The sequence below is a fragment of the Lissotriton vulgaris genome, chromosome 12 (assembly GCF_964263255.1).
Source record: "Lissotriton vulgaris chromosome 12, aLisVul1.2, whole genome shotgun sequence".
NCBI classification, from domain to species: Eukaryota; Metazoa; Chordata; class Amphibia; order Caudata; family Salamandridae; genus Lissotriton; species Lissotriton vulgaris.
The window spans coordinates 113,011,505-113,034,023 of record NC_141700.1 but is presented as its reverse complement, the minus strand read 5'-3'; the positions used below and the strand labels follow the sequence as shown (position 1 = coordinate 113,034,023).

The 22,519-nt window shown below is 45.5% G+C and overlaps 1 protein-coding gene across 4 annotated transcripts in view; it reads left to right on the top strand.

The window, feature by feature from the left end:
- BNIPL (BCL2 interacting protein like) overlaps positions 1 to 22,519 on the top strand; it is a 221,152-nt gene that overhangs the window by 154,266 nt on the left and 44,367 nt on the right. For all 4 annotated transcript variants that reach the window (XM_086947437.1, XM_086947440.1, XM_086947438.1 and 1 more), the window contains exon 8: positions 17,314 to 17,400. In XM_086947437.1, the coding sequence (XP_086803563.1) occupies positions 17,314 to 17,400 (87 nt within the window). The remainder of the gene's footprint in view (positions 1 to 17,313; positions 17,401 to 22,519) is intronic.

Here is a 22,519-nt window from a genome sequence, read left to right as displayed (position 1 = left end):
TTAGTCCCCCCGGCCAAAACAGATCCCCCCTGTCGCAGGGAGGGATGTCGAGCTACTCCTACAAAGGATCACAGGGGGTACCGTGATACACCGCCCAGCCTCATTAATCAAACAATTGCAATTCAGGCGCCAATAACAGTAGTTCCAAATCATCCCAATGCAACAAACTTAACCCTGACCCCTCCGAACCAGCACATGGACCTTCCCCATCGAGACCCATGAGCACATATACATTTTAGAAATAAGACGGAAGCCATCGAAAGTAAAGCCATTACCACTTGTAGCTGATAACTCTACTAAATGTTCAAGCACTAAAAGTGCCCTTCTCCGCGCTAAACCGACTCGATATTTCTCATCCCGGGATCGTAGAATATCCAAAGGAGGAAGAGACCACCACACGATGAGGGGAGAGTCTATGGCATAGGTCTCCGGAGGGGGAACGCCATACGATGCGTCCAAAGTCAATGACGATGTAAGGTACAGTGACACACTTACGGCCTCGGGGAGACAATCTTCCAGGGCGCCATCCGTTGGTTCTAATATTCGCTTCTCTACTCGTTCCCTCACGGGGTCCTCACACAAAGGCAAAATGGCCGCTGCTGGAACGGCTGTAGATTGCTGATTCAATCGTATGGCAGGGTCCGGGGCCCGAGCAGAATCCCAGTTAGACATGTATCCATTTTAGTCAAGGACAAATCCATTTGCGAGCGAAACTCCCAAAGTTCCGACAGTATCGATCTTAACGTTATCCCAGATGTCGTTTGATCCATTTTATCAAGTTCGGCACCAATATCAATCAGCTCCCCGGGTGAAAACTGGTATTTCTAGGAGGGGCGAACAGTATCACGAGAGGGCAGGCGTAAAGGGTGACCCGCCGTTATCCACAGCCGCGGTGACTCAGCGGAAAACGCGGGCTGGGGTCCCGACCCGCAGAGACCCCGCAGAAATCTATGCCGGGTCTCCGGGACGGGGATCCCCACCCTCAGTCAGCAAGCAGGTCACCTCTATCTCGATGCTGGGATAGGAAAACAATCGCCTCCAAATTCGGGCATAAATGAAGTTTCCACTGCGATCGACCGGACCCTGCCAAGGTCCCTAGCCGATGTTGTTGCACTGCAGCCCAGCCTTGCGGATACTCGAGGCCCCGGCTTCACCGTCGGAACAGGCCACAATCTTCAACACGGTGTAAGTTTGTTAAATCAGCAGATAAAAACGTCGGGATTTCGCCATCGGAGTGAGGAACACTTCATACACGCAGAGGCTGGGCGTAAGGTCAGGATATTGTACAGGATCTTGCGGCGGAATACGGAGATCAGCGAAGCCGGGAACCTAAGCAGCCATCTTGTTTACCGTCGTAGCTCCTCCTCCGCTTTATACTTTTTATCGAGTCTTGGTAAGACAGCCGGGATCGAATTTGGTCTCTCCATCAATTTGAGACCTTCATTCCAAATGTGGTCGATTATTGGAATAGTGTGAGCTTGCCTTTGAGGTAAGTCTTTAAAATCGTAAAGAAAACAGTCAGTCTGTTGGACGTCTAGAGTGAGATGAAATCTCTTAGCAGCGCGGACCATCAAGTTGTGAAAGCTGCCACTGTCCACAGGAGGCGAGGCTAATGGCGACGTTGGTGGAGTTGAAGGTGTGTGAGCCCTGTAATCGTCCCACTCTTGAAGGCCGTTGTCATCATCCTCATTCGGATCCGTGTTGTGAGGGTCATGATCCTCATTATCCGTATCATGCTGGGTACGTACCGTAGACCTTGATGGAACTGGTGCAGAAATTTGTGGCTGTGGAGGAGGTTACAGCACTGGAGAAACAGGCCTAGACGGTGGGAATCTGCGATTATAATCGTCCAGCATGTGCTGCAGATTCTTTACCAAAGACAGCGGTATCTGTGTTGTTTGTTCTGTCATAAGTGCCTCTGACCTGTCTACAGGAAATAGATCTGTCCCATCTTCGACGTTCTCTTCCTCCTCCTCATCATAATCTTGGCACTTGATGTGTAGTTCGGATGGACTAGTCTCTTGTCCAAAGACATTATCCCGTTCTGAATCATCATTGGAGTCCTCCTCCGCAGACTGAAATAATTTGTCTGGAAGAGTAGATCCACTCTTTATAGGACTCACTGTGAAGGTGGTAGCCGTGGCCAAAGAATGGTGCAACGTCGACGAGCCCGTCGACGTGGTGGTGGAAGATCCAAAAGCCGGTTGAGGCGTCTGCACCGTGTCCGTAGGTAAAGAATCCGTTGTAGTTGACGGATGTGATTTAGCCTTCATCGGCGAAGATTTTTTTCGCCGTCGACAAGGGTAATGACTTGCTCGTCGACGAAGATGGCCCCGTCGACGAAGGTTGGGCCGTCGACGGTTGCCACCTCGCCGACGAAGTAGTCGTCGACGAGGAAGGTCCCGTCGATGGGCAACGGCCCGTCGACGATGCTGTAATTTTGGTCGACGACGAGGAGTGCGTCGACGGTTGTTTCTTCGTCGACGAGGTTGATTTGATAGCCGTCGACGAGATCTTCAAGACAGAGGCAATGGGTCTCACCTCATGGGTTGTCGACGATGAGGTGGACGTCGTCGACGTAGTCCTCGAAGACATTGAACATGTCGTCGTCGACGTGAAGACAGCATCTACGGATTTCGTCGTCGTCAATGTCGTCGACGGACGCGTCGACGAGCCCGTCGACGAGCCAGTGCCAGTTTTTGAGGATGAAGGCATGGCTTTGGACAATGACGCCAGAGAGCCAGGGTCTCGTCGGCGTAATTGGAGGCAAATCCTGTGGGGAGACAACTTTAGAGATTTCTACAAGTCTCCTTTTTTTCGAGAAAAGGAGAAGGCATCTCTGACTCCGACCCAAGCTTCTGAGAGGTCTTTGACTGGAAAGAAGAGACACTCTCATTCTCCGAGACCACAGTGTCCGTTGTCTTCAACTTCTGAAGCCACAGAAGGAGACGGGCCTCTCTGTCCCTTAAAGTTTTAGGTAGAAAAGTACGGCAGTACTTACAGGTCTTCACTTCATGGTCCGGGTAGAGACAGTAAATACATTTACTGTGTGGATCTTCATGAAAGAGACGCAAATTTCCACATGATGGACAATGTCTGAACAAAGATTTCCTTGAAGAAGACATTTGAGAAGAAAAAACAGCTAAGAAAGATGACAAGCATTTGCAATGCAATAGGTCTCGCAATATTAAAGTTTGAACTATTGGCATTGCTAATAATAATGCAACACCAATAGCCTAAACTTTAATAATGTGAGACCGATTGCATTGCAAATGCTTGTTATTGAAGCATCTAACAAATCCATACCACAGTCTATTTTCACTTCAACCGCGGCGCTACATGAAGTGGGATTATATCAGATGTGCTTCTGATGGAAAACCCAGCTGACCTCCAACCACCTCGTCTATCAGATGAGGCCAAGTCCAGCAGAAATGGGTTTTTATCATTTATTCATTGAATGTCTGTATTCAAGAAGTTGCTTACAAAGTTATTTTTCACATAGACAGCAGGTTTCTCTTTTGAGTTAGAGGATCACATAAATATATGATGAGGTTCTGTGACGTGTGTCTTCGGTAATTCCGTACCCTTAATGGTTATACTTCTGAAGGGAAGCATACTTGTTATAAAGCACACCAGTGAAATTATGTGGGAGGAGAGCACCAAATTATGTGGCAGGTCTGACTAGCTTATGCATTAAGAAAAGACAAATTATGCAGCATAATGTAGCACATTTTTGGTTGCACTACTTCCCTATTTTATACTTTTTACACATTGCAATACTGTTTTGGCAAAGATTTCACCTCATTAGTACCAGTGAAACTACCAAATACAGAAATAAGAAACTGAAAGTTGACCTATTTACCTTTGCAAAGGGCCTTCCACTGTGAGTGAACGCGTTGCGACGTTTTTAGTAATGTTTGATCCATTTGAGCTACAAGCAATTTATTTTGTTAAAATCTGCAGATTTTGCAGAAGATGATCAATTATATGACAAATCTAACAACCCAATAATTGTATGGAAAAAAGCTGAGGCTGCAGAATCACATAATTCCAGTAGCCCTGGCTATACACGGTTGCGTACATTTGAGGGTTTAGGAATACTGTACAAGGAACAAAGTCCGAGAAGCACGGTACAACACAGCAAACTTTTTTCAGAGCAAGCTTCTCAGCAATAGTACATATATAAGACACATGTAGCCAAGCCACCAGAAAAAACATTCACACACAGTACACGGTCAACACTTCAAGCTTTGGACAGGAGAAAACAGTCTGCTGCAAGGAGCGGGGTCAAATCTAGAGACTTCCAGGACCAATCTAAGCACAGCACTATCATTCTGGCTTAGTAAAGGGAAGTCACTAATTTAAACATGTTAGCATGCCAAAAGACTCAACCTATGGGTAGATTTCTTGGAAGCAGAGTGATCTGAATCCACCTCTAGCCATTACATTTATGATGCAGTTTTGGTGCTTGTTAAATATCCTGGTGCGCAAAGCACTGAAGCTTGACTCCACACTACCATTCTATGACAATTAGTCAAGATGCCACTGAATGCCCCATTGTTGGTTGGTGGCTTATCATATTGGACGACCAACACCTGGCCAAGCAAAGATCCAAATAATAATTTAGCTTAGTCTCCAAGCATTATTATACACATTAGTGCAATTTACGTACATTGGAACGATGGTAGACTGAGATGCCTTGCTGGGATTCATACTTGTCTTTTCCTGGTGCACAGAGTGAGTTTGTGAAATTATTACATGTTTGGAGACAGTAGAAGAACATGCCATCAAAATCATTCAGGATGCCTGTGAGAAACCCAAACTTGTATACAATTAAGGAAGGAGCTGGTCAGGGAAGTGGCAAGGCACATTGCAATTGGAGGACAGAGGTATGGAAGGTGCAAGCATAAAGCGGAAGAACATGCAGTTTCTACAAGCCTGCACAACGGCCAGGAAGCTAAAGGTTGGTGGGGCATAACAAAAATAGGTCATTAGCCTTCAGTACCCAGTTCACCGATCGCAGCAGTAGAGTGTACAATGTCTTGAGGAAGCACTGGTACTTATGGATATACCTGCCTAAGGAGGTGGGCTGGATATGTAGACTACGCTGCGTTGAAATGGGTCACAACACTAAGGACGAACGACATTATTTTCTGGAATAACCTGAAGAACCAGGTATGACAGCATGCCCGAACTGTACAAGCCCGCTCTAGGCTGAAGGACTATAAAGATGATCACTGGTTTGTATTTGTTTCGCCCCACCTACCCTGATGTTTTCAGAACTAAATAGGGAGCAACCTAGGTGTAGCCATTATGAGGCATAGGCTGGCAATAAATCCACAGTTCCATGGTTATATCTTCTTATACATGCATCCATCAACTTAACATTAGTCAATCAAATTTTAGACACTCTTTCCCCAGATAAACAATACAAATATACACAACATAGGTGGTCCTTTTCTTATCGTTTATAATTGTTCATCAAACATGAACAACATTATGTGAATGTTATCTATCACTTAGATAGCTATATTACCCCAGAAACAGAATGGCTTAAAACTGGTGAAAATATATCGTACAAAATATTTTGAATTATTGTTGTGTCTAACCTGTGTCTCCATTTTAATCTATCCACTTTGTCTCTCCTCTGTAATATATATCATACACACTTCTGCCCTTTTCAAAATTGCTGCCATAGTTACACACAAGTTCCATAAAGCTTGTCAGCATTTCTCTCCGCCTGGTCCGAGAGAATCTTGCTGCTTTTCTCTAACTGCAAATCGATTTTCTTTTTATTATGTACACATTGTATATTTAAATTCGCCCGTTTTCCTCTTTAACGGATTTATGGGATCCGGACGGTAGCATTACGAGATATAGTCGGAATTTATTTACGTTGGTAACACACTCTGTATTATTCCCACCTTGATTTTCTTGGTAGAGAACACAGCGAATACCTGTTTAGTGAACATGGTTTAACGCTAATCGGACGACATGCTCACGTTTTCCCCTCTTTTCTAATTATGGCTGGATACCATAATATACATTACAAGATGGCCGCCGTTTTTTAACATCCATGTCATGTGACACGTCAGGCTCCCTTCACTTGCGGGGATCACAGGGGATCCCTTTCTTGTCTCATTAGCTGATGCATATAAGAAGCCAGAAATCAATGGCTTCACAGGCTGCCGGAGGACGCATCGTGGTAGTCACGGGAAACCCCTTTGGATTTTCGCCGAACGGTCCTATTACAGACCAGTAAGATACCTCCTGTTCTCTCTATTTTGGCCCAGAGGTGGGCTCTCCATAACTACTTTTAGTGCAGCAGACGCCTGGGCTAATAACGCAGGATTGTGAGTGGGGTCGCTATAAACCCCAGTTATTACTGTGCTAATACTGCACCGGGGGTGGGGCCTGGCGGCGGAGTCCCGCCTTACACAGACTCCGAGGAAAGCCGGTCCTAACTCTGCTGCCGCTGCGGGCCCCGACGATGAGAGAACCCTGAACCGTAAGGGAGCGAGAAGACACGCTGAGATGAGGTAGGAGATGTGTCTGTGTAAGTGCCGGGGATTCTGTGTGTGTATGCTCGGCGGGGGGATTGGGGGGGTCTGTATTTGTGTGTATGCGCGGCGGGGGGGTCTGTATTTGTGTGTATGCGCGGCGAGGGGGTTGGGCTGTATGTGTGTTGTGCATGTGTTGTGAAGAGCCTGCCGGAATAGGAGCGCGTGTACATGCGCGCGACCTGATCCGATTCCGGCAGGCTGCGTGCGCGTAACAGACTCTTGTCTGCTCTGCCTAGTCCTTGAAAGCAAAAAAGACTGAAATGTTTACAATAGACTAGCTCTGCGACAGCAGGCGCGAGACCTAAAAAACTGAGCAGAGCTCAGGGAGATTCCCTTCACACGACGTGCAGTAGAAAATCTGAGGACTTGGGCTTCTGAGGATAAGGTTCTAGAGGGAACTGCAGCCTGATTGGCTAGAATGTGGACCAAAACATAATGATACTGATATGTTGCTAAGTTGAGTTTCTCCCTTAGGCTTTCTATGGGCCTATTCTGTTCTATGGTACTTTTGAGTTTTGGATACTTTCCTGTATTTTATGTATGTATATGTATATATATAATTATGATAATTTTTATTTATATATGCATATATTACTGCTATTTTATGTACCCCCACTTCGACGACGGGGAATATTCAAGCATGTGAATCTATGAAAGACACCCCTAATACTGGAGAACTACTACTACTACTACTATCAAACTAGTAGGTAGTTGGGGAGGCTGGCATAGAAGACATGTGCTTGGTCCTTTCAGCTGCTAACTAAGCATCCTCTGCACTGAAGTTAGGAGTGGTCCCTTTGGAGCTAACCCTAATACGTGGACAAGTTTGGGTCTCCATTCAGGTAGCTGAACAGGCTTTTTTCACTAGACATGTAGTAAGAGCCTAATTTTGGAATAATGGGGTCAGTGAGAGTTGACACGCATCATATGAGGTCCACAAGAACCAACTATGTGTCAGAAATATAAAATTCAATGACCCTTTAAACAGTTTCTTATTGATATCCAAGCTGGGAGGTGCATAGGTGAATGTGTCCTGTGGGTCAACAATCTTTAACTAGAATTATTTTACATCACCACAGTAAAAGCTTCACGATTCAACATTTGAGGAGGTGCATGAGGTTATGCTGTTCACTAAGATGTAAGGCAGTGAGGAGGCTTTCAAATGTGAGGTATTGGACTTGGAGATGAGTCAACCAATGTCACCAGTTTTGCTCTGTTGCTCGGGAAACTAAAGAGCACATTCAACAAGGGCATGCAGGTGCCAATGGTATTTTGAAGTCTTTTGATGAGAATGTGGTATGAGATGGAGCTGAAAGCTGCAACAATCTCAAAGAACAATGGGATTTGCAAATGAAAACCAAATATCTAAAACCAGATACAGTTTTCAATTAAGACCGGCTATGCAGTCACTAGAGTATGCCCCCCAACTTGTAGGTCGGTGGGGAAACTTTGTTTTTTAAATAGGTTTATTTATTTGACTTCATTGGTGAGGCTGGTGATGCTTTTGCTGGACACTCCAAGAGATTCTAGAGAGCTGCAGATTATGTTATAGGAAGGGAACTGTGCCCACTAATCTGTACACATTTTGACAGAACATTGGTGTGATTTATAATCCTAAATCTATCTAACGTTTGGTGGTCTTTGCCCATTAATCTCAGGAGAGGAAAGGAAATGTGTTTATAAATTCAAAAAAGAGAGGGGGAGGTAGAGGGATATGCTAGGTCCACCCTCCTATTCTAGTAGTAGACACAAAAATATCTGAGTTCTCGGACGAAGAACCTAGCTGTTGAGGTAGATTATCATCAGTAATGGATGTAATCCCGAAAGGGAAAATGTCCTTTCTTGTCTCTCTGCGTGACCAGTGGTCGCTCCACCTCGCTCCCTGACCGATCTCCGCCTGGCTGACTGGTATTTCCCCGCAACTGCCTCACCTGTAACTGATTGCTTTTCAGCTATCAGAGCGCTCGCATTTGCTGAATATTCATAGCGCTTAGCATTAATATTGTGCGCTCGCATTTGCCGACTTGTCATAGCGCTTGGCACTGGTATTGTGCGCTAGCATTTGCCTCTTTGTAGTGCAGAGTATTTATAACGTAGCCTTTGAATGCGCGCTCGCATTTGCTTGTTTGCCTGCTGCATGCACTGTTGATCGGACTGGCCGCCTGATTGGGGGTTTGTTTACTTTATCCGGCCATTTTGTTTGTTGTGCCTCGTAGCGAGGCTCCCCAGCACGCACCCGCCTCCCGCTGCCCCCCCCTCGCCCCTCCCCCCCACCATCCATCCATTTATGACAGATGCATCTGCGTGCAGCGTCCACGCGCAGCGACCGCGCCCAATCCGCGCCGAAGGTGCGCCAAAGGTAAGCCCGTCTACGCCCGTCCGCGCCTGGACCGCGCCCAGCGCCAGACCCCCTGGCCCTCTCACTGCCCAGCCCTCCCGTATTACCTACGATGCCACCACCCTTCTAGCCCTTAACCCCGGCCGCTCCCCCAACTGCGTCCAAGCCGCTCCAGGACACACCCATGGACCCTTCTCCTGCTACTCCTGCAAGTTCGACGGCACCAAGAACAACTCCTCATCTTCGAACACACAACAGATATCCGATCCCAACCACCTACAATGCATCCTGCTCAACACCCGCTCGGTCCACAGACACGCCATTGACCTCTGGAATCTACTCGACACCATCTCTCCGGACGTCGCCTTCCTAACAGAAACATGGATGAATGCCTCTTCAGCCCCAGACATCACCATTGCCATCCCGGAAGGCTATAAGATCATTCGCAAGGACCGTACCGGCCATACAGGAGGAGGCATCGCTATCGTCCATAAGAAATCCATCCGCATCTCAACCAGCTCAGACGTCAATCTCGGCAACTCTGAACACCTCCACTTCCAGATCCACATCGACCCCAAGACCACACTCAGAGGCACCCTCCTTTACAGACCCCCAGGACCCCGCGCACAATTTAGTGAGGACATCATGGACTTCATCACTCCACACGCGCTCCCCTCCAAAGATTACATCCTTCTGGGAGACCTCAACTTTCACCTTGAAAAGAACAACGACCACAACTCCACCACCCTTCTGGACAACCTCGCCAACCTCGGACTTAAACAACTGGTCACTTCCCCCACCCACATCGCAGGTCACACACTCGACCCAATCTTCACCTCCAGCAATCATGTCTCCTTCAGACACACTACGGCTCTCCTCTGGACCGACCACAGCTGCGTTCACTTTACCTACAACAAGCCCAAACCCAACAACCACCCCCAACCAACTCTGCAAAGAAACTGGAACAAAATCACCATCGACCAGATCTCCTCATCGCTTCTTCTAAACCCCCCAGCCCACTCCTCAAACCCCGACCAAGCCGCCACCAACCTCACACTATGGTTATCCGACAGCGCCGACATCCTAGCACCACTGAAAAAACGACAAATCAAACTCGGCAGCAAGAAGGCCTCCTGGTTCAACGATGATCTTAAGAAATCCAAGAAACTCTGCCGCTCCCTTGAGAAGACCTGGAAAAAAGACCCAACCTCCAGCACCAAGGACGCCTTCAAAAACGTCACCCGCATACACCACCAACTGATTCGAAAGGCCAAGAAAAGCGCCTTCAAGGACCGACTAGATAGCAACGCCCACAACAGCAAGGAACTTTTCAACATCGTCAAGGAATTTACCAATCCCTCGGCCAACTCTAACGACATCACCCCCTCTCAAGCCCTCTGCGACTCCCTAGCCTCATTCTTCCACAACAAAATTGCAGACATCCACAACAGCTTCGACAACCAACCCGGAGACCAACCCACCGAACCACATGCTAGACCTTCACCCCCCTCGAACACCCTTAACGACTGGAAGCCAATCTCCACTGAGGACACCATCCGCCTGATGAACTCTATCCACTCAGGATCCCCCACAGACCCATGCCCTCACCACATCTTCAACAAAGCAGACTCCATCATAGCACCGCACCTCCGAGACGTCATCAACTGCTCCCTCAACTCCGCCACCTTCCCGGAAAGCTGGAAACACGCTGAACTCAGCGCCCTTCTGAAAAAACCCACAGCGGACCCCACCGAACTCAAAAACTACCGTCCCATCTCGCTCCTTCCATTCCCAGCCAAAGTCTTCGAGAAAGCCGTCAACAACCAGCTCGCTGCCTTCCTCGAAGCCAACAAATCCCTCGACTCCTCACAGTCCGGCTTCCGAGCAAAACACAGCACTGAGACCGCACTCATCGCAGCAACAGACGACATTCAAACTCTACTGGACAATGGAGACACAGTCGCCCTCATCCTCCTCGACCTCTCCGCAGCCTTCGACACAGTCTGCCATAGTACCCTCCTACAGCGTCTCAGAAACATCGGAATCCAAGGAAAAGCACTAGAATGGATCACCTCGTTCCTCACCGGAAGAACCCAGAGAGTCCGCCTTCCACCATTCAAGTCAGAGGCCACTGAAGTCATCTGCGGCGTACCACAAGGATCTTCACTCAGCCCCACCCTTTTCAACGTATACATGAGCCCCCTCGCGGCCATCGCACGCCAACACAACCTCAACATCATCTCCTACGCGGATGACACTCAACTGATCCTATCACTCACCAATGACCCTAGCACCGCCAAAACTAACCTACACAAAGGAATGAAAGAACTAGCCGAATGGATGAAACACAGCCGTCTGAAACTGAACTCAGATAAAACAGAAGTCCTCATCTTAGGTACTTCCCCCTCTGCATGGGACAACTCGTGGTGGCCAGAAGCCCTTGGAAAAGCACCCATCCCGACAGACCACGCACGGAACCTGGGCGTCATCCTGGATTCCTCACTTTCGATGAACAGACAAGTCAACGCCGTCTCCTCATCCTGCTTCAACATCCTTCGCATGCTCAAAAAAACATTTTGTTGGATCCCCACCGAAACTAGGAAAACGGTCACCCACGCTCTGGTCACGAGCCGACTGGACTATGGAAACACCCTCTACGCCGGTACTACCGCTAAACTCATGAAAAAACTCCAACGAATCCAGAACGCCTCAGCCAGGCTCATATTAGACATCCCACGTAAAGAACATATCTCTGGTCACCTGAAAAACCTCCACTGGCTTCCCGTCAATAAGAGGATCACTTTCCGACTCCTAACCGACGCACACAAATCACTCTACGAAATCGGACCAGAATGCCTCAACACACGACTGTCCTTCTACACCCCCTCCCGCCAGCTACGATCATCCAACCAAGCCCTCGCCACGGTACCTCGCATCAACAAAACCACCATGGGAGGCAGATCCTTCTCCTACCTGGCAGCTAAAACCTGGAACTCACTTCCCACTTACCTTTGCCTTACCCAGAACCACCTAGCATTCAGAAAGCAACTTAAAACGTGGATATTTGACAAGTAATTTCCCACCCCTCCTCAAGCGCCTTGAGACCCTCTGGGTATGTAGCGCGCTATATAAATTCTTTGACTTGACTTGACTTGACTCACTCACCGGAGTTTCCTCAGGGTGACATGCTTCATCATAGGGGCCATCCCAATCCGCTGTGGGTTGAGGCGTGCTGCGAGCACAGTAGTGAGGAACTATGTGTAGTGCAGTGGTGTATGTGGAGTGATTAAAATTACCTAACTAGTGGGCAGAATTATTTTATTCTTGCTCCTAGTTGATATATTAAAAATGGGGTGGGTCTCTAGGTCAGACTGGTTTGCAATGAGTCAGGAGTCCTAGTAGAGTGCCAACATGTTTCGAGCTTACCCCCAAGCTCTTCTTCAGGACACCACAGGGGCCAGCCATGTGTGTACCACTCCAAAGTCCAGTGAAAAAAGTGCTAATAACAAATGGCAGTTAATAAGCATTAATTTGAAAAACATACATACGACATATGATAATGTTCAGTAGATATTTTTCAAAAGGCCATACTATGCCTCATTGTGATGTCGAGGGAGCAAGAGTTTGGCGGGGAATTTCTGACGCTTCTCTTCTGGCTAGGTTACCTACTCTAAACAAAATAGGATAGGGGGGGGCCTACAGGGAGTTTAAAGACCTAGCAGTGACATGTTCCCTTACAGACTAGAAGTACAAATTATGTCACCGGGTCTGAACAAAAATGTGGTACTACTAACAGTATGTGAGTGTACTTACATCTATGTGTTTGTAAGATTAAGTAGGCACCTTGTGAGCCTTAACAGGGTACCCATCAGTCACCACTCGGAACCGCCCTTCATCATTTGGGATTCCTGTATAGCCATTTGTTAGGAACAGCACAGTAGAGGAGATGTTGAACCTCTGATGTTACTAATGTCGTCCTGTATGGTCTGAGTCTCACAGGCTATTTTGAAGCTGGAAACAAGAGTGAGAGTGACTGAATGTGCAGTGCATGTGGTGAGAGTGAAAAGTGAAACTAAAATTGGGTGAGAGGGCAAAAAAAAATTTTTATTCCATGTTTTGCTCGCTCCTCCAATGTTAAAAAGCAGTGGGGTAAATTAAACAAATATTCACCCAGATGTATTGGTCAACATGTTTCTGCAATTAATGGACCACAGAGTCCGTTGCATTCATAAGCTGAAGCTACTGCAAAATTGTGAAGTAATAAAAAGTGACTACAAATATTAATCTGCGACCTTAGTGGAGATCACCTGGATCCTTTAGGTGTCATCTGATTCCGCAGTTGTTGTATGTCACTGGTGAGAAAACAAACATAACAGAAAATAGTAACCACATTGATTTGCGTGCAGTTAGAATGTGATGAGTACATTTATAACTATATACCAAATTCCTTTTTCAAAGAAGTCTTTTTTAGGCTTATTAGTTTATCTATCACATAAAGACATCTAATGATCTTTTATGGCAGGTTACTTTATCTTACCATTGTAGACAAAGTGGAAGGCTGCGCCTCGCCTGGCAACGGCTCAGGATACGAGGGAAGCACCGCTCTAGAAAGGGGGAAGGAAGCAAAGAACAGGGGATGTCATTGCTCCTTTTGTTTGTCCGATAATGGGGCAAAAGGCAAAACCAAGGCTTTATCAAGTTATTTTAGAAATGAATGACAACTAACCGCTGCGTCCGTGTGCCCTGTGCAGCATATTGCTGTTGGTTATTACTCGGTGTAGTGGATTTGTTAAATACTACACACAAAGAGCGCCATCGCGTCCTGCACGACTGGCTTGCAGTCGGCAAGTAAACACTCATTATGAGCGTCTGTCGGTAAGGCACGGTCAAAGCGCAATGGTCAGGCAAAGCTACACGGAGTCAACAGTCAAAAATTAATGGTTGCCGTTCAGTCATAATGCTCACCTGTCCGTCGGTACCTCGCCGCCTTCCTCTGAGCCGATGGGGAGGTAGCGAGGTACCGCGGGCTCTCTGGTTAAAAGCGCTACAACGATTGGTCCGGTGACGATCACATGGTGTCAACGGACCAATCAGCACGCATCTACTGTCTTTGTCTAGGTAATTTGGAGAGGGACACATGAAGACCTCATGACCTTTCACCATTGGCTCAACAGCAGAAACAATTTTCTACGCTTCACAGTAGAAGCGAGCAAAACTGCCATTGCATTTCCAGACCTGAAGATTTTCTCTACCCCGGAAGGCTTACAATCGGAACTTTACAAAAAACCAATGGCCAAAAATTCTTTACTCTGTTTTGACAGTCACCATCCCAGATCTCTTAAAGAGAATCTGCCATATGGACAATTCTTGAGAGTGCAGAGGAATTGTTCAACCAGAGAAGGCTACCTAACACACTCAAGAGCCCTACAACAACAACTGGTAAGCCGGAAATATCCTTCAAAGTTGGTCAAAAAGTCAATGAAACGTGCTGGCAACAACAATAGAATGGCCCTTCTAGAACCACCCGTAGAAAAAACCACATTGAACAGACTCACATGTGTCACCACGTTTGGGACCCTATCAAATGACCTCCAGAAGATAATTAAAAAACATTGGTCTATTCTCAATTCAGGAAAAGACACCATTGAGAAACCGCTGTTTTCCTTCAAGAGAGGTCCAAACTTAAGAGATCGTATTGTCCACACTAGACCACGGAACAACACACCTAGGGCTCTAGGAACGATCTGGAATTTACCGCCAGTAACAGGCCACCATCCGTGTGGTACATGCCAAGCCTGCCCCCAAACAACTAAATCAATGGAGGTTGACATTGGCACTAACAGACCATGGAGACAAGAAAAATTCACAAATTGCAACAGTGACAACTTAATTTACTTGATCACATGTCCGTGTGGTCTCAAGTATGTCAGAATGACTACTCGAAAAGTAAAAATTCGAATTTCCGAACACAAAAGTACGATCCGTCGGAAAAGACAAGCCACCAAGCTGACGAATCACTTTTTAGAGAAACAACACGACCCGACTGCATTTGTGTGGACCGTTCTTGAACAGCCATATATTCCACCACATGTAACAGACCACACTACCTTTCTCATGCGCAAGGAACAAAAGTGGGTTTTTAGGCTGGGTACAAATAGGAGTGGACTCAATGATGAGATTCCTTGGTCCTCCCTTTAAATTGGTGACTACAGTCACATTTATCTGTACATATACACTGGTCAGAGACGCATCAAGAAAAGTGCCTTCAAAAATCAGTATCAAGCACGGGCCATATAAAATTTCATTGAATACCCCTACAGTTAAATCCATACATCCTAGATAGCTCTGTGACTGCAGCCATAGAACGTTATGCCAGTCAATGGTACCTCAGGGCTAAAACCGACTAAAACATCTTACAAAATACCTAAGTGATCGTTTTATTTACACAACGAGACGCTTGTCCCCTTGCCTCCGCGGGCTAACAAGACTCGCAGCCTCTATTTATCACCATGGTAAAACCACTCTTGTTTTCACATAACGAAGATAAACAGCCTTTGTTTATGTTTAACCCATGTTCTCATAGAAACGAGGGCTTGACCAATAGAAGAACTCGACATAGTGTCGGACCACGTGACTCCCTGCCAGCCAATCACGGCACGCGCACTGTCTTACCTAGACAAAGACAGTAGATGCGTGCTGATTGGTCCGTTGACACCATGTGATCGTCACCGGACCAATCGTTGTAGCGCTTTTAACCAGAGAGCCCGCGGTACCTCGCTACCTCCCCATCGGCTCAGAGGAAGGCGGCGAGGTACCGACGGACAGGTGAGCATTATGACTGAACGGCAACCATTAATTTTTGACTGCTGACTCCGTGTAGCTTTGCCTGACCATTGCGCTTTGACCGTGCCTTACCGACAGACGCTCATAATGAGTGTTTACTTGCCGACTGCAAGCCAGTCGTGCAGGACGCGATGGCGCTCTTTGTGTGTAGTATTTAACAAATCCACTACACCGAGTAATAACCAACAGCAATATGCTGCACAGGGCACACGGACGCAGCGGTTAGTTGTCATTCATTTCTAAAATAACTTGATAAAGCCTTGGTTTTGCCTTTTGCCCCATTATCGGACAAACAAAAGGAGCAATGACATCCCCTGTTCTTTGCTTCCTTCCCCCTTTCTAGAGCGGTGCTTCCCTCGTATCCTGAGCCGTTGCCAGGCGAGGCGCAGCCTTCCACTTTGTCTACAATGGTAAGATAAAGTAACCTGCCATAAAAGATCATTAGATGTCTTTATGTGATAGATAAACTAATAAGCCTAAAAAAGACTTCTTTGAAAAAGGAATTTGGTATATAGTTATAAATGTACTCATCACATTCTAACTGCACGCAAATCAATGTGGTTACTATTTTCTGTTATGTTTGTTTTCTCACCAGTGACAAACAACAACTGCGGAATCAGATGACACCTAAAGGATCCAGGTGATCTCCACTAAGGTCGCAGATTAATATTTGTAGTCACTTTTTATTACTTCACAATTTTGCAGTAGCTTCAGCTTATGAATGCAACGGACTCTGTGGTCCATTAATTGCAGAAACATGTTGACCAATACATCTGGGTGAATATTTGTTTAATTTACCCCACTGCTTTTTAACATTGGAGGAGCGAGCAAAACATGGAATAAAAATTTTTTTTTGCCCTCTCACCCAATTTTAGTTTCACTTTTCACTCTCACCACATGCACTGCACATTCAGTCACTCTCACTCTTGTTTCCAGCTTCAAAATAGCCTGTGAGACTCAGACCATACAGGACGGCATTAGTAACATCAGAGGTTCAACATCTCCTCTACTGTGCTGTTCCTAACAAATGGCTATACAGGAATCCCAAATGATGAAGGGCGGTTCCGAGTGGTGACTGATGGGTACCCTGTTAAGGCTCACAAGGTGCCTACTTAATCTTACAAACACATAGATGTAAGTACACTCACATACTGTTAGTAGTACCACATTTTTGTTCAGACCCGGTGACATAATTTGTACTTCTAGGTTACCTACTCTGCTTCCCTCGAGACCGGATCTCGAGGGAAGCCGAGTAGGTAACAAAGCCAGGACCCAAGCCAAGTGAGGAAACTCCAGTGAGTGGTGGGACTCAAGAAAGGACATTTTTCCTTTCGGGGTTACATCCATTACTGATGATAATCTACCTCAACAGCTAGGTTCTTCGTCTGAGATCTGGGATATTTTTGTGTCTACTTCTGAAATGTGTTTATAGTCATGGTCTGGGTATCAGCCTTTCCCGCATCTGCATACACATCACGTTTTTATTATTTGATTTTTGGCTTGTGTGTATACCAGTGTGGTTAATGGTGTGCTCTTTTATTTTCTCCTACTTCTCTTGAAATACAACAGGTTGAAAAAGAATCTCAAAGCTTTGATTATCGTCCACCCAACATGGTACGTGAAGGCTGTAATGGCTATCATCCGGCCCTTCATCAGGTAAGCTGGTCTACTTTCTGCCATCTACATGCAGGTCTAAACACCAAAAGTTGCCATTACCCTTCTGCAGTGGCAAGGTGACTATGGAAACATGACCTATTGAGTTCTATAAAACCAGGTGACCTCTACAATAATGATAACTAGAAAACTAGAAAAGATGCATTACCCGTCCTATTAAAACCAAATCTCTTAAAAGCATAAAGTGGTGCATACATTTTGCAGAACAAAAGAAAGAACTTGGAGTAAACTCAGAGTGTGTTCCTTTTCTATGGAGAGAGCTTTTCAAGAGAATCAAACCACCGACAGCACCAAACTCTGCCTTCTGAAATGCCAGTTCTGTGCTATAGTTGTAAAGCGTTGTATCATCAAAATACCACACTGAGACAGAGTGGGATAAGCATGTGTCAGTTCAGGCAAATTATTACAGCTTATTAATTGCCATTTAGAACCACCCTCATTATGCATAGCTAGTCATGTTTCGTAAAGGCTACCATGCCTTCCAGCAGGCCATTGCAACATACAACAAGCATCTGCAATGCAATAGGTCTCGCGTTCACACGAGTTTGAGCTATTGACATTGTCAATGACAATGCCATTTATTTATGTTTTGGGTTTGTTTTAAAACATAAATAAAAGGCATTGTCATTTACAATACTAATAGTTTAAACTATCAGAAATACAAGACCTATTGCATTGCAATAAAGGGCCTTCTCGACCGCTTGTTAGACTGTAAATATCAGAGGACGAGACCAGCCTACGATGTCTTCAAAGTAGTGATAAATAGTGTAGTGAAGAAGTTGTGTAAGTGTTGTAAATTACACAAACACAGTGTGACGTGAGAGTTACATAGGACCCGAGCTATAAACACTAACAAAGAGCTCCAACACCTTTCACTCTGATTACACTGTTGCAGCTCATGATGAAGAGCGGAGGAGCTCTCCGTGATTTGAGTGTGCAGTGTGGCATTGCGTAATGTCATTTCTATCTTTGGCCTAATAAAAAGACACTCCCGCTGTAGTAGGGCCTTGGCTTCACCTCCTGGTGCCGAGTGGGTTGTGCTTTATGGCAGGCATGCAGGGAGGGAGGTATGGTCTCGGCTGCAGCTCCGGCCTCGTACAGTGCCCCTGCTGTTACCAGTGAGTGAGAGGCGCTGAGGTGGTGGTGCTGGTATTGGTGGTGCTGGTATTGGTGGTGCTGGTATTGGTGGTGCTGGTATTGGTGGTGGTGGTATTGGTTGTGGTGGTATTGGTGGTGGTGATGCTGGCATTGGTGGTGGTGTGGTGGTGGTGTGGTGGTGCTGGCATTGGTGGTGGCGATATTGGTATTGGTGGTATTGGTGGTGGTGTTACTGGTATTGGTGGTGATGGTGGTTGTGGTATTGGTTGTGGTATTGGTAGTGGTGGTATTAGTGGTGGTGGTAGTATTGCAGATGGTGGTATTGGTTGTGGTGGTGGTGGTGGTATTGGTGGTGGTGGTGGTATTGGTGGTGCTGGTATTGGTTGTGGTGGTGGTATTGGTATTGGTGGTGGTGGTATTGGTATTGGTGGTGGTGGTATTGGAGGTGGTGGTATTGGAGGTGGTGGTGGTGTTCCTAATAAAACAGGCTTTTGAAAATCTGTCAAGTGGCTTTAGTACAGATGGCTTCAGCCCATTAGCACAGGATTATGTGCTACCTGGAATTCACATGACTTAATGTGATAATCATTTCTAAATCTATTTAACTTGGGGGGTTGAAACACACACAAGTTAATGCCGGGTTAAAGTGATTGAAAGCAGGCGCCCACATTATAGGGGTGGCCGGGCTGCTTAAAAAAAACACAAGCGGGTTCAGCTGAAGCAGCGCATGTCCGGCCTGCAGTAAGAGACACTCAATAAAGTAAATAGTGCCTACAGACTAAATGACAGGTCCGGTGTAACTGAAGTAAAAGGGTCAGTCGCCATGGGAGGGTACAAATGAAGACAAGGTCGTACTAAGGAGACACTAACAAGCTTATTAACTAATCCAAAGGCAGCATTTATGAAAGACAATGACACAAGCCAATGAAAAATATGGGAGGAGAGGGGGTGCAGCCTCTCTACTACAGCAGTCTCTCAGAGCGAGAAGCTCAAGCCCGCTGCCGCTAGGCTCGACCTTAAAACATACAAGCTGAGTCTTCTGAGCAGTGAACATTTTTTAACTAAGGTAACTTAAAGCTAGTGTTGTCCCCTTTGCAGCTGCAGGGAAATTTGCTAGTTAAGGTTTTTGTAAAATTTAAACCTGAGGGTATGAAAAAGAAAACTAATAACGTGGAACCAAATCACATATGGGTAACAAATTTAATTACAAATGGCAGTTATATGAATCGGATCATAAGTTACACAAGGAGAGCTGGTTCGAAAAATGTACAGTAGGGAGACTGCTATTCCTTGTGGTATCTTTTGCGAATTAGCCTGAAAGAGTTAGGAAAGGACTTGCTCCTGTCCAATATCAGACATGAAAGTTGCCATGAGTCTCATACATTTCCCACAGTCCAGCCTCACCCCAGAACCACAACACATTCTAACTTTCATCTCCGCATAATCATTTGCTCTCCACGCAGTCATATTAATATCCACACCCAATACGCCATCGCCAGAAGTAACTACTTTCACAACAGCATTCACGTTCATGCTCAACCGCATTGGCCCTGCAGATAGAGGTCCCATAGTTCACAGGAATCCAAATGAGACTAGGCATTCATTCAGTTTCCTAGATAGTGATCTTCTTCTCGTGAAAGGTGGGCCAAGAAATATGCTCTAGTGTTCTGGACACCCAGAACATTCTTTAACCACAAGGCAAACTCTTGTCCTCAGTATACCACTTAACAATACTTTGCTCTGATAGCTACTTGACGAGGAAACCGGTCCACAAAGGCCTTTTTTTCAGTACACACAAGAAATTTGACTCTAGACATGCATAAAGGGCCCCTATTAAGTCATCTGAAAAGTACGGTTTTGCATTACTCACTATTCTCAAGTTTCACGCTGCTACCATGAGCTCTTTTTTTGTTTTTGTTTAAGTAATATCTCCAAAATGTAACTTCTAGCGTATGTCAACTTGCTGGTTTTGCAATTCGTGATGAAGATTTCACTGAGCCTTGCTAGTTGTTATTTTATTACCACAAACCACTTTCACATTCCTCATCCTCACGCAAACGTGAAAGTTTGTCATTCTTTTTCATCAACATATGATTGCTAAAATGAGTGAACTATTTGGTTTAATGCTCTGTGAGCAAACAAAGAGCAAAGCTGATCATTGTCCTTCGAAATGGAGATGTGTATGATCCTCCACTGTGCATTACTGGAGTAATATTCCTATGCCACTAATAAGGTGGCAAGATAATCCACTTTTTATTCCCCTATCCTCCACTAATCCTTCGATATGTGAACAACGTTTTGCACTGCTATTCCCACTATATTTATTTGATTTGATTATCAAATTTGTAGAGCGCACGAATGCCCGAGGGCGTCTTTGCGCTAGGAATGACTTAAGCCTGCCAGAAGTGGGAGAAGAACAGTGCATTAGAAGAGCCGGGACAATGCTGAAAAGAGCCAGTTCTTTAAGGTCTTTCAGAAAGATAGCAGTGATGGGCTGTTTTTTATTGATACTGGTATCTGATTCCAGGTTTTTGCTGTGTGCAGCAAAAAGCTTCTCCCCACCCCCCACCCATCTTAGTTGTTTAAATCTGGGAGTCTTGAGTAGCTTAGCACTGATAGACCTAAGGGTCCTATGCGGATCGTATTGTTTTAGGTTAATTTTCAGAAAATGGGAGCCTGACCCATGCAAGGCCTTATATGCCAAGCATGCTGACTTAAATTGAATTCTTTTCCCTATTGGTAGCCAGTGGAGACTTCTCATTCTGTGGGCCACCAGCTCAAATCTAGGGATGTCCAAAACTAGCCTGGCTGCAGCATTCTGGAGGCGCTGAAGCTTTAGCAGTAACTGTTTTTGAAGCCCTGCATATAGAAATTGGGAAATTATCTTGAGAATAGTGTGATTAAACTCCCCCAATCTAATTTTGCTTGACTGTAAGATTTTGGCTGGTGCAACTTAAAGAGCATGCATCAGATTATAAATGTCGTAACTCCACTGATTAATTCATTTTTAGAAGGTCTGTTAAGACTTGGCTGTTTGAGAATGTGTGTTACGGTCTTGTCAGGCTTCTTTTCCTCTATAGCGCTGGGAGGCCTTGATTGGGTAGCCAAGCGCTTTACAAATTACAATAGAATAGAACAGAATAAACCTAACTTGAGTCGTGATGAAGGAGGTCAATGCTGCAACTTCAGTGTACCATGGGGCACTCGCATGGTACACGGATGACAAATCTGGTGTGGAGTACAATACTGTATTACCCTGCATTGGTAATACCACCCACGTATCAAGAAGGGTGTGAAGAGCAACTCAGATAATTGTTTTAAGGTCTCTCAGATCACTGCATATTCTCAAACATCTGCTAGACTGTTTAGAAAAGGCAAATGTTAACAACCATTAAAAGAAATCAAAATATTCCATTATGAACTGTTTACATTAAATTTGTAACCCTGTAGAAGTTATGGGATTCCACAGTAGGGCTGTGCTCAAAACAAGAATTGATTGGCTTTCACCAGCTGTTAGGGTTGGTTGGTTGATTGCTTTATTTCGATATGCATATATCATAAAAGCATTACAAAAAATAAAAACAGCATATCGTAAATGTGACTGTACATTTGGAATAAAAAGGATAAAAACACAATTGATCAGAATAAATTAGCTAGGACAGAATTAAATTGATATGGACAGTCTTTTTAGTCGAATCAACCAAGCCCATTTTAAAAACTTGGAAACGGCACAGACAATGGGAGGGGCTGTATTAGTTAGTAGAATCCGGAGGGCGACCGTATGCTGCTGAGTGCCCAGTGTCTGCAAATTGGTTTAAGCCATCGTGATCTCGGGCGACCATAGTCGGGACATTCAAAAAGAAAATGTGGCACAGTTTCAGGTTTGTCAGAACATAGGGCACAATTGCGTGATGCTGGCTGGGACTTATTCCACCTGGAGCAAAAGTCGGCAAGGGGTAGGATTCCTAATCGGAATTTGATATACAAAGACCGATCCATGGCG